The 13,138-nt window shown below is 40.1% G+C and overlaps 2 protein-coding genes across 3 annotated transcripts; one reads left to right on the forward strand and one right to left on the reverse strand.

Annotated features, from left to right (window-relative positions):
* Positions 1-476: 476 nt before the first annotated feature.
* wfdc2 (WAP four-disulfide core domain 2) lies at positions 477-3,354 on the reverse strand. Its single transcript, XM_061681753.1, has 4 exons — positions 3,216-3,354; positions 2,960-3,103; positions 2,732-2,869; positions 477-2,621 (listed from the first exon to the last, which is right to left on the reverse strand). The coding sequence occupies exons 1-4, from the start codon at positions 3,310-3,312 to the stop codon at positions 2,488-2,490; spliced, it is 513 nt and encodes a 170-aa protein (XP_061537737.1). The 5' UTR covers positions 3,313-3,354; the 3' UTR covers positions 477-2,487.
* Positions 3,355-4,688: 1,334 nt separating this feature from the next.
* Positions 4,689-8,272, forward strand: zgc:113227 (uncharacterized protein LOC541506 homolog). 2 transcript variants are annotated; one of them, XM_061685991.1, is made up of 3 exons: positions 4,689-4,819; positions 5,943-6,101; positions 6,311-8,272. In XM_061685991.1, the coding sequence occupies exons 1-3, from the start codon at positions 4,782-4,784 to the stop codon at positions 7,035-7,037; spliced, it is 924 nt and encodes a 307-aa protein (XP_061541975.1). In that variant the 5' UTR covers positions 4,689-4,781; the 3' UTR covers positions 7,038-8,272. The 2 variants fall into 2 exon arrangements, with proteins under 2 accessions (XP_061541975.1, XP_061541890.1); XM_061685906.1 differs by having other exon boundaries at positions 5,943-8,272.
* The last annotated feature ends 4,866 nt before the right edge of the window (positions 8,273-13,138 follow it).

Raw genomic sequence — 13,138 nt, forward strand, 5'->3', positions numbered from 1 at the left:
ATACCCAGAAGTCCAATGTTTCCCAACCTTTATTTAGCCAAGGCTCACATTTTACACATAAAAAATCTCCACCAAAGAATGTCACAAAAATATATATTCACTGAAATAATAATGATCTTGTCTCGGTTTACTCACAAATTTTCTGACTGATTCAGTGTAAAATCTAGGCCTGTTTGAACACAAACATATTCTTGTTTTACAAATGGCAACAGGTGGATTCACAGGTTAATTGCACCTTTTTCCAAATAGTGGACAAGCATTTTAATTGTTCTGCCCATGACTACAGTCAATATGTCACATAGATGCATAAACAAAGCTAAATTATTTAAAAGGAAATATATTTTGGACCAATTAAGTGGAAGTTGAATAATTTCCTGTGGCACAACTTAAGATCTCACGGCACAGTGGTAGGAAATCACTGCACTACTGGACTCAATGAGCATTTCAATAGTAAGACAAATCTTTTTGGTCCACAGTGGTTTTCGCCGGAACTGTACAATGGATGCCATTTTTGCCCAGTCTCTTCCTTATTGTTGTGTCATGAACCCTGAGCTTAACTGAGGCAAGGGAGCCCTGCAGTTTTTAGAAGTTGTCCTGAGTTCCTTCGTGGCTTCCTGGATGAGTCATTGCTGTTCTCTTGAGGTAATCGTTATAGCCTGGCCACTCCTGGGAAGGTTCACCACTTTTCCATGTTTTCTCCATGTGAGGATAATGGCACTATCTATGGTTCGCTGGAAAACTAAAGCTTTCGAAATGGCTTTTGTAACCCTTTCCAGGTCAATATTTTATTTTCTCAACTGTTTTGGAATTTCTTTGGATTGTGTCTTTTTTTTTTTTTTTTTTCAGATTATTATTATTATTATTATTATTATTATTTTTATTTTATTTTTTAAAGATCTTTTGTCAGACCGATTCTGTTCTAAGAGATTTCTTGATTTAACAGGTCTGGAGGTAATCAGGCGTAGATATGATCAGTGAAAATTAACCAAAAATTGTAATTTGCCACAATTAATTCATGATTCAACTTTTCACACAGGTCCAGGTAACTTTGAATTGTCCCTCAATAAATACCACCATTTAAAAACAGCATTTTAAGTTCACTTGGGTTATGTTTGTCTAGTTGCATTTGTTTGATAATCTTAAACATTAAAGCAGGGAAACTAAACAAAAATAAAATAACTTAAGAAGAGGGCCAATACTTTATCACAACACTAGTTTGCTGCAGCAAAAGGTTCATGCTTTATTTGCAGTTACAACCGACCAATGTTCCTTCATAGAAAAATCCCCCAACAACACAAAACTCCCACCACAGCATTTTGATCACGTTTTCTTTGCATTGTTGTTGTATATGCATTCTTGAAAATCAAGGCCTTAATTATGATCGACAACTGGGGCTCTATACTAACCAAGTTCTTACTTATTTTTTTGCACTCATGGTGATGATATTTGATACTTTTATTTGGCCAGTCGTGCTACATGGTAGGTACTGACCGAGCGCCCGTTCGCAGGGTGCGAGCTTAACAGGAAATGGCATCTTCTCAGGGCTTTAGCTGTACCTTTTTCAAAGCATACATGACAAATGTATCACTTCACTCAGTGTTTGTTGGGACTTTGGGCTTATCCAATACGGGGTCGCCATACAGTGTCACTTGCATGATGTGTTTGGCAGTTTTTACCCCTGATGCAACCACATTGTTTTTTTACATTCACTATTCTTAATTATATTCAATTACTACATCTTTCAGTGTCAGTCAAACGTGAGCATTATTGCACATAAAAACATTGAATTTGTATATTTAAATATTGTGTAGATGTAGCTAATTAAGTCGCAGGTGGCTGTATAAAATAGTTTAACCAAAACATTATTGCATTTTAACTGCTTTCATCATTTTCTCTAATTGATCTTACTATTACATTAAATTAAAGACTGCATTGACTGATTTCCAAACTGCTGGAATGTGTTGTTTCCCCACTCTTCAGTTGAATGAATAGTCAGATAACCACACAATTAAGTTATTTTTCATCCAGCCATACAGTACCAAAAACATTTTACTTTTTTCTTCCTGCATGACAGGTGAACGAAATACATTTAAAGGGACCAGATGACAATTTTATTTAAGCTGAGAAAAGACTCTCCAGTGGGCCATACAAACACAGAGGACTCTTGTGTCTAAAGCTGTTTAAAGAGCAGACTTCATAGACACATGTATAATCATATGCTAATGAATTCTTAGTGATGCAACATGCAACACATTTCTAATTTCTAACATGGATTCAATATTTTACAAATATCACACTGGAAATGCTGCGTGCGCAATGTAAAAAATGTTACAAATCTAAAATACCCTTATTACGTGGCCACCGTTATAGAGGCAGATGGTTATTGGAGGACCGACCTCAATATATTTTTAAGAAAAAAAAGAAAAAAAGAAAATGCATTTCCTCCTTGCTCCATCTGTTGCTGCACTGAAGTTGATTGTTGTCCACTCAGCATGGCTCACTGCAGGCGTGACCACAGGTTGTCCTGCAGCATTTCTGCTCCCCTGGACATTGGCCGTCATGGTAGCAGTACTCTGCGCACATGGGAGTTCCTTGGGGCAACGCGCAGCGGCCTGGCTTCACTGAGACACCACGCCACACGAAAACAACAGCATACAGGGTTACAGAGCAACAACAACAACAAAAAAGAATCAAAGAGATTAATACGCAAAACGGTCCCACTTAATCTTACCTTTGTAAGGTGCAATGCACTCATGTCCACATCCGTTGTGACAGCATTTGTCCTCATTGGGACAGTCACTGTCGTCAGAGCAAAACTCAGCGCACACCCCAAAGCCCCAGTTTCTACGAGGACACACTCCCGCTTTAGCTGAAAGTCATTAGAACATTACAAGAAAGGCAGATTTTAAGGTGGAAAGGAGTGATTGACTTCCAAAAGGAAAAATAATGTGGCTCATACTGAAAGAAGGAGGGACACAGACAGCTCCACAGTCAAAGACGCAACACTTGTGGTCCTCGGGACAGTCTTCATCACACGCACACCCTTTATGTGATGGCACCACTTTAAGTAGACGAGGGCATTGGCCCGCTTTTGGGAGAATCCCTGAGTCAAAACACAACAATACTGAATTACACCAGATTGTGTAAATTTGAGGCAGAGTTGTTTTTTTTAACGGAGTATAAACAGCTGGGGAAAAAAATAAGAAAAATATTACCTGTTAATTTGCTTTTAGAATCCTGGGTGAAAACTGTGTTAAATTGCACAAATGCACCGAGTGCTAAAAGCAATGCACAAAGTGTAGACTTCTCCATACTTGCGCGCACACACACAAGAATGTGCTCCTGTTGGGACAAACACGATTTACAGACTGGGCTCGTCCACGAACACGATGCTGGGTCCTTGTGCTCGTTGAGTTAACATTGACATTTACATGCCATCGTGTCGAGGGGTTTTGATCAAAACCTGCTGAGAAAAGCATTGCTGCTCATCCCCCTTTTTCTTTAAAACTTTTTTTTCCCCCCTCATGAAATCTTATATGGGCCGGTAGCAATCGGAATTAGGATCTAGGATCTAAAAAAAAAATAATAATTCCGGTGTTCGTCCCAAAAATATACATTATATACATAACAGAGCCGTCCCTGCTAGTGTAGTGGTACACTCGCCTGACTTTGGTGCAGGCAGTGTTGATTCAGTTCCCACTCAGTGACGGTGTGAATGTGAGTGCGAATGGTTGTCCGTGTCTATATGTGTCCTGCGACTGACTGGCGACCAGTTCAGGGTGTAGTCCGCCTTTCGCCCGAAGTCAGCTGGGATAGGCTCCAGCGTCCCGCGACCCTAACCAGGATAAGAGGTGTTGAAAATGGATGGATGGATACATAATAGAGCCTTTATTGGTCGGGTTGGGTCCCCCACATTTGATGTGGATAGATATTTACTTCTTATGTTTAGGACGTATAGGTCAGCACCAAACTAACATGTATTTTTACAATGTTTTCATGAATGTTTACAATCTCCAATGTATGGTAAAGTGTTACTGTGATGATAGTCATTAAAATATGAATATTAAATATCTAATATGTGTCTTAAAAACTATATCTAAATTCAGATCCTGATTTAACTGATTTAGATTCATCGTAATTGTGACTTCGTAATTTATATCAGTTTAACTGATAGCAATGACTAAAGAAAGTGTGTAATTCCTTATTTCGGTTATACTAATAGCCACACATCCGGAAATTTCTTTCCGTTAAATGATATCATAATGGCCAAATACAATCAAATGTTGATGTTCAGTCTTAATCCCATAAAATGTGACTAACTGTGAAAGCGTTGGCACATCTCCAAGCAGCAAATTAATGCAGAAATATTGCTGATTGCTCCACTTTTCCACATCCAATATGGCTACCACATTGGCGTATGATTCAGAGCCGAAGGCGACGTCAATCTGTATGCCCATGCCTATCTGTTGCAACAAATTCAGTTTTCCGATTAAAAAAAAAAAAAAAAAAAAAAAAAAGTATTTTTTTTTTCCGGGGCAGGACTAGCGATACATCAGTGCGTCACGCTCCACGTCTCCGAACGGGAAACAAGGAAGTAGAAAATATGAACTTCAGTTCAATAGGTGGCGCTAATGCACACGGACGCTGGTTGCCAACCGTCATGCCAACTCAAACTGGAAGAATAAGAACATCAGTCACAATGGAGAGAGAGTGTGTGAAAATGTTGCTACTGACTTTGCGAGCCTACATTGGAACCCGTTATCGACTTCTTCATCTTCTCCATGACATACATCAACAGAGATTACGTAACAGAAAGAAGGTAACTTTTCAAACTAATGTTATATATCATACGGTGACTAAAGTGACCTATTTTTTCGGTCTCTAGGTGTGCTTTTGATTGATATTTGTGGTTGTCTCATTCCAGATTTGGAGGATAAGTTATGCATTAACATTTTGTCTGATATTTTTTTGTCAAGTTTTCAATAAAAGTAGGTAATAAACCATATAATTCAACCACTAGCAGTACACTTTATGAAATACAGTATTTTATTTTTCAGATTTTATCAGCTGTTTTTATCTGTTTTGGCACAACTCATACAGATACTCAGGCACTTGAAAAATATATTTTAAAAATTATTGCTGAATGAATACATCCATTTATTTTCTTCCGCTCATCCAAGTTCAGGTCGGGTGGGGGGGGGATCAGCATCTTAAGCAGGGAAGCCCAGACTTCCCTCTCACCAGCCACTTAGTCCAGCTCTTCCAGGGAGACCCCGGGGCATTCCCAGGCCAGCCGGGAGATATAGTCTCTCCAGCGTGTCCTGGGACGTGCCCAAAACACCTCACCAGGGAGGCGTCTGGGGGGCATACTAACCAGATGCCCGAGCCTCCTCATCTGGCCCTCCGGGGGGGGTACCACATACTCCCGGAGCACCCCCCACAAAACACATCTGGATTTGTTGGGCGAACTCCGATGCACCCTCAAAATTATTGCTATTGTTGACCAGCCCCAGGGAACACACCCACTGAGGCATAAATAGAGGGACTGCACACCTAAACATTTCTAACTGAAGATGTCTTTTGGATTAAAGGTGAAACATCTTCCACGAACAAGAACAGTCCATTTATTTGATCTGTTTTTGCATTTGATATGCAAGTTGGTCATCGAGAGGTAGGGACAGGAGAAAAAATACAGTTTAGTTTGTGGAATTTGGTATTTGAAGTAATATGTAGGAAACAGCTTTTACTTCAGCTACTGTTAAAGTTGCCTTGGGAAAACTGTAATTTACACAACAAGACGACAACTGCATGTTTCTGTATTTTGTCCATGGATTATTTGCAATTTCTTGGGCGTGGCCGTGCCGGCAGACAGAAAATGTCCTCCAGTTCTGGAATGACACCACTATTGGACTAATACTGTGTTTGTTTGTTTAAATCATCAGGTGCTGTTATGGCTCATGTCAAGGAGAGCGACACCTTCCGTGTGGGTGCGTCCGCGTTCTCGGCACTGGTGGGACCATGTTGTTCCGCATTTCAGCCCTTCGCAGTTCCAGCAGAATTTCCATTTGTCCAGGAAGTCCTTTGAGTACATCTGCAGTCGGGTGAGCCGTGCTATGGGGAGGAGGGACACAAACTTCCGTCTGTCTATTCCTTTTGAAAAAAGGGTCGCGATTGCAATTTGGAAGCTCTCCAACGGTGGTGGCTACAACACCATTAGCCGTCTCTTTGGTGTGGGCCTGAGTACCGTGTGCATGTGTTTGTGGGACTTTTGCAATGCTGTCATTAAGCTTCTGCTTCCCATCCACATCAGATGCCCTGATGCTGACAAATTGGTGGAGATGGCCACCTTGTTTCATAGGACCTGGGGAGCACCCCAGTGTGTGGGTGTAATCGGTGCTTGCCACGTTCTAATAGCGACTCCAAATGAGCACTCCCATCACTACAGCAACAAGGAGGGTGGCCACTCTGTCGTTCTACAGGCCGTTGTGGATGGAAAAGGACACTTTTGGGACATATGCGTTGACTCTCCAGGTAGTGTCTGTGATTCCACAGTGCTACAGCAATCACCATTGTGGGAGCTCCTAAGTAATGGGCGGTTGTTTGGTCAAAACAAAGTCAACATCTCTGGCTGTGATGTTGGCCATTACCTCATTGGTGGCCCAGTTTACCCTGCGGAGAACTGGCTCATGGCGCCCTTCTGTGACACGGAACACTTGACTCCGGAGCAAGTTGCCTACAACTCACAACTGAACTGTGCACGGTCTGTTTTAAAGGCAGCCTTTGGGAGATTGAGCGGGCGATGGAGATGCCTCACGAAGAAACTGGACGGCAAAGTAGAGCTTGCCAGGAAGATGGCTCTAGTCTGCTGTGTGCTGCATAACATTTGTGAGGAACATGGTGACGAGTTACAGGATGCGCAGTCTGAAATTCATGTGAACATTCCACCACCTGGTCTCCCTTCACCCAAGGATTGTACCAAAGAAGGGCCTGATGTTAGAACTGCATTGCTGCAATACTTTAGCAGGGACAATCAATGAAATTCATCTAGCCATCCAATTTATATACTGCTTATCATATTCAGAGATGCAGGGAGCTGATGGCTATCCCAACTGACTTTGGGCGAAACACTGCACACTAGACTCGTTGCCAATGAATCAAAGGATACATACTTGATTACTCACAAAAAGCTAGTGATATTAGGCTTTCGTGGGAAATTTCACTTTCACAAGTGAACTTCATTTGACTGTCTCTAAACTTTGAATGCACATGTCCAACTCTTCAGTTTTTCAGAACTTTTTGCACACCGTGCTGTTCTCTAACAAGGAACTGAACTGAAAAATTCACAAGTAAATTTATTTTGTTGCATCTTCCAAAGACGTCCGCTTTTATGCCTTTCTGTGACTCTCCGAGTCTCTCTGCTGGGGATGCTCTGTGACACTCTTAAGCTCAGAGGCCACTTCCCTCTGAAAACATCCGTTGTTGTCTTGGTCTCATGATGTTAAAATGTGGAGAGCTTGATGTGTGGGGCGGAGCAGAACATTAATTCATCCATCCATTGATCAAACATACTGTTGATTTTTGACATTGTACTGTGCTTGTATAAAATAAACCCAAAACATAATCTAATGACAGGCCAGTACACCAGTCCTTCCCTTTTACAGTATAAAGTAGATATTCCATACATGCATTTTCTGTACCGCTTATCCTCACTAGGGTCGAGGGCGTGCTTGAGCCTATCCCACCTATCTTCGGGCTAGAGGCGGGCTATACCCCGAACTGGTCGCCAGCCAATTGCAAGGGCACATATAAACAAACAACCATTTGCACTCATATTCACACCTACGGGCAATTTAGAGTCTTCAATTAACCTACCATGCATGTTTTTGGGATGTGGGAAGAAACCGGAGTACCCGGAGAAAACCCACGCAGGCATGGGGAGAAGATGCGAACGCCACACAGTCGAACCCCGGTCCTCAGAACTGTGAGGCAGGTGTGCTAACCCAGTAGATATTGATTAGCTCAAATCTACCATTACTGTATGTATCATGCTGTTGCCCACTACTGCAAACTACAATTTTATGGACAAATTCTTCAATAATGTCTTTGAGAGTGTCATGTAAAACAGAGTAGTGTATTACTTTATCATCTGTCAGCCACATGTCATCTTAAGCTATGTCACAGGTTCCTTGTGGTATTAAAATCTCAACGTGGAGTTTCTGGTGCCTGTACCAACATTTTTTGTTATCGTTTATGTTGTCATTTTAACTTCAGTTGACCCGCACAAGCAGAGTTGTATGTCCATACTGTATTTTGGATTTGAACATAACTTTGAGTGTATAGCATATGTGATACCATTTTTTTTAAACTAAACATTTCAAAAGTACAGTATGTGTAGTCAGTGACAATGGCATAAGCTCAAAATTCTGGAAATGGTTGTAGTTGCATTTTATTGAGTTTTTTCTGAAAATTTTAAGCAATTTATTTAGATGCATGTCAGAAACAAAATATTGAAAACCACACTCAATATGATGCAGTCCAGTTGTACACTTCTGCAAGCCACAACCACAATTAGCAGAACATTGTTTAACTCTCGACAGTCATAACAATATTTGATATCCATTAGCTTGGGGAAGTGAATTTAATGAAGTTGTCTATGTAGACAAAAATCAATGGGAAGTGTTGCTGAGCTTCCATCCATCCGTTTTCTATACTGCTTATGCTCACTCTGGTGGTCGGTGAGCTGGATCCTATCCCAGCTGATTTAAGACAAAAGGCGGGATGTAACCTGGACTGTTCGCCAGCCAATCGTAGGGCACATAGAGACAAACAACCATCCACGCCGAGGTTTGAACCCCTAACCTCAGAACTGTGACATACCAAACATACAGTATCATAAGCATTGGGCTCTTACTTGGTGGGATAGAACTTTGTGTCCTGGATCTCATTAGATTGTGCGAGTGTACCTAATGGAGTGTCCGTTTAGTGTGTACTTCATTGACAGTTGTAAGTGTATATTCTGAGCATCAACCAACAGAGAGCGCTGTTGTGCCATTGAACTCGATGCCGACCCCTGTACAGTCGGAAAGTTCCCTCTCAAAACCAAAGGGGGTTGTTTCTACTTGACTTACATTATTTCTGTACCTTTTGCACTACTTTCCATTTTAGTCATATATTGAAATGCAAATCATGAGATCTAAATGACACTCTGAAGTAACCAGTTGAGTTTCAGTTTGATGTTATCAGTAGCTGATTGAGTACACTGTACTATATTTTCCTGAAAACCATCTGCATAATCTCCCAGATGTTTCATTGCAGTATAACTATGCAAATATATTTGCTCTGGCTTTGATTTGATTGGCAGGTTCCCCCAAACCATCAAACAGACTCAGTCTTTTAGGTTATAATATGTAGTGCAGTGAGCAGAGGAGTAATTTTCCTCCCAGGGGAGTAAAGGTCATGCAGTTTGAATGGCCAACTGCTTATAGCAAGCTCAGTTGTCACTCTGGGCTGTTTTTTAATTGTATTTTTTTTTTTAAACCTGATCATATTCTCATTTGTTGTAACATACTGTAGCTGACTCTTATGTGTCTTGTGTGCAGTTCTATTGTTAAACTCGTAAAGAATACCTATATAATGGTTTTGAGGTCTTTGTATATGATTTTCTTTTGTGTATACTCGTCACACAGAACCTTTGGAATGTAGCATTTGTGCACCCTCCTCTCAACCTTTTCCATTTCGCCCATGAACCCCCCTCCCCCTTCCCATGTCCTTGGGAATTCAATTATGGAAAAGTGTAGCTGGAAACCTTTCCTTTATATATTCATGTAAGGAGTCTTGGCTCTTGGGTGATATTGTACGTCCTTGAAACGATATAGATGCTATCAGTTTCAGTGCTGTCTGTCAACGTTGCACAAGGGAATGAAGTAGAGAATGGTGGTTCATAAGTGAAAATATTGAAGTTTTAAATGAATCGATCAGGCTCTTAAACTTCTAGTTGAGTAGAAGATGGGGATGGAAAATGCTTGCATAATGGATCATAGAAAGTCAATGGCAGCTGGGCATCCTGCTTTAAAAGACTGCCTGCATCATCCACTTAAACCACCACACCCTTAACGGGGGGAAGAAATACCAGGTGGTACCACTAGAAGGGTGTGATTACCTTTACTGTGATTATCACAACGTACATTGCCTGCGCAGTCGACGTGGCACCTGTAAAGCTGAAGTCAGTGTTTGAAACATGCCGACTGCCCTTTTATCCATGGACAAGCTGACTGAAACTGACAAAAATAAGATAATAATAAAAATAAGATAATTGTGGTCCAGCAAAATTATTTGCGAAAACAAATTTAATGAAACTGGCCTGGACAAAAATTATGCTACCTTTCACTTAACTTTTTTCACTTTTCACTGTATGTTGTTGCACAACCTTTTGAAGCAATTGCTACAATTAGATGATTTTTGTAACTCTCAATGAGACTTGTGGACCTGTTGACAGCTATTTTGGACCACTCATCACGAGCAAACTGCTCCTGACAGCATGTTTCAGATTTTTCCACAGATGTTCAATGGGATTTATATTAGGACTCTTGAGAGTAGTTTAATGTTTGCTCTTAGTTGTTCTTGTGTGCTTTTAGCTGTGTTTTCGGTCATTATCCCATTGGAGGAGCTGTGACCTATGACTGAGACTTACAATGCTGTAGTATTGGCACCCCATTTTAATGTTCAAGATCATCAAACAAATATAAATATCAGACAAATATAACCCAAGGGAACTTAAAGTGCTGTTTTTAAATGGTGATTTCATTTATTAAGGAAAAAAAAAATATTCAAACTTACCTGGCCCTGTGTGAAAAAGTAATTGCCCCTAAACCTAATTACTGGTTGGGGCATCCTCGGCAACAACAACTGAAATCAAGTGTTTTCTATAACTGGCAATGAATATTTCACATGCCTGTGGAGATATTTTGGCCCACTCTTCCTTGCAGAATTATTTGAATTGAGCAGAAACGCAGGGTTTTTTAGCACGAACGGCCTTTTTAAGGTCATGCCACTGCATTTCAATTGGTTTCAAGTCTGGACTTTGACCAGGCCACTCCAAAACCTCCATTTTTATTTTTTTTTCATTATTATTTTTAAATTATTATTATTATTTTTTAAGCCATTCAGAAGTTGATTTATTGGTGTGTTTTGGATCGTTATCCTCCTGCAGAACCCAAGTGCGCTTCAGCTTGAGGTCACAAACTGATGGCTGAACATTCAGCGTTGTTTTCTCCTTGGAACTCTACCATGGATGCCATTTTTGTCTCTTCCATGTTGTTGTGTCATGAACACTGCCCTCAACTGAGGTAAGGGAGGCCTGCAGTTCTTTTAAAAGTTGTCCTGAGTTCCTTTGTGGCCTCCTGGATGTGTCATTGCTGTTCTCTTGGGGTAATCTTTGTAGGCCAGCCACTCCTGGGAACGTTCACCACTGTTCCCATGTTTTCTCCATGTGAGGATAATGGTTGTCCCTGTGGTTTGCTGGAATCCAAAAGCTTTAGAAATGTCTTTTGTAACCCTTTCCAGACTGATAGATGTCAAATACTGTAATTTCCCGTGTATAATGCGCATTTTCTACCCCCAAAATTTTTCAGAAGTCTATGGTGTGCATTATACATAGGTATAGGGGGAAATGGGAAAAAAAAAACTTTCACATTTTATAAATGTATTCCACCATCTAAAGGTTATGAAAAAGCTGTACACTTTCATTCCCATATGCCACCGCCACCTAGAGGTTATGAGAAAGGTGTACACTTTCATTCTAATATGCCACCGCCACCTAAAGGTTATGAAAAATGAGCACAATTTCATTCTAATATGCCACCGCCACCTAGAGGTTATGAAAAAGGTGTAGCCTACACTTTCATTCCATTATGACAGGGGTATGTATGACTGCATATATGTACAGTTGTGCTCATAAGTTTACATACCCTGGCGTAATTTGTGAAATTTTTATTTTTTTTAAAAATACGACTGATGACTGAACAACAGCCATCATTCATTTCTACATGGTTATGTTTTGTTTAATGATAATGCTTGTCTGAAATGCTTGACAGTTTAATTTGAATCCCATTAAAATAAAACTAAATGTTTTTCACTTGGCCCTTTTCTTTAAAGAATTATACGCATCTTACCAATTCTGCCTGCGTAATCGAACATGAGCACAACTGAGTGTTTTCTCATTTACTAAAAAGTTGGGCTGTGAACTTCAAAATAAGAGCAAGTAAATAAAAAGAAAGTATTACATGTTCAAATAAAGTCCTTAACTTGAATAATTATTTAAAAAAAACTAACAAAATACAGATAATACTTCATGCTTTGATCATATGGGTAGAAGCAAAATCATGCATTGTAAAAATGCATTATACATAGGTAGAAGGGATTTCCAGAGTTTTTAGGTCAATTTTGGGGGTGCGTATTTACATGGGTGCGCATTATACACGAGAAACTGTATAAGAAACGGTACTGTATTTCTCAACTGTTCTGGAATTTCTTTGGATCCTGTCCTTTTTTAAAATTCCTTTGTCAGGCAGGTTCTGTTTAAGCGATTTCTTGATTGAACGGGTCTGGAGGTAATCAGGCTTGGGTGTGATCAGTGAAAATTAACCAAAAATTGTGGTTAGCCACAATTCATGGTTTAACAAGGGGGTTAATTACTTGTTTCACACAGGGCCAGATAACTTTAAATAGTTTTTCTTTTTTCCTTAATAAATGAAATCACAATTTACAAACAGCATTTTATGTTCACTTGGGTTATATTTGTCTGATATTTACATTTGTTTGATGATCTTAAACAAAGTGGGGAAACTATGCAAAAATCTAAGAATTAGAGAAGAGGGCCAATACTTTTTCACGGCGCTGTAAATTTCTGAAACTGGCAAGCACATTTTACTCCATAATGCCTTGGTCGTGATCAGATTTCATGGTACCCTGTACAGATTCAAGATACCCTGTGCTGGATGCAGCAGAGTAGCCCAGGCCGGAACATAAACAAACTTACTCCATGTGTTACAGTGCTCTTTTTATTTGAATGCATCATCTTTGCCTCTGCAAACGTAGAGCGGATGTCACTTTATCAAAAAGCTGCAGTCTTGTCTCTTCT

Source organism: Phycodurus eques, chromosome 1, assembly GCF_024500275.1.
Source record: "Phycodurus eques isolate BA_2022a chromosome 1, UOR_Pequ_1.1, whole genome shotgun sequence".
Lineage (NCBI taxonomy): Eukaryota > Metazoa > Chordata > Actinopteri > Syngnathiformes > Syngnathidae > Phycodurus > Phycodurus eques.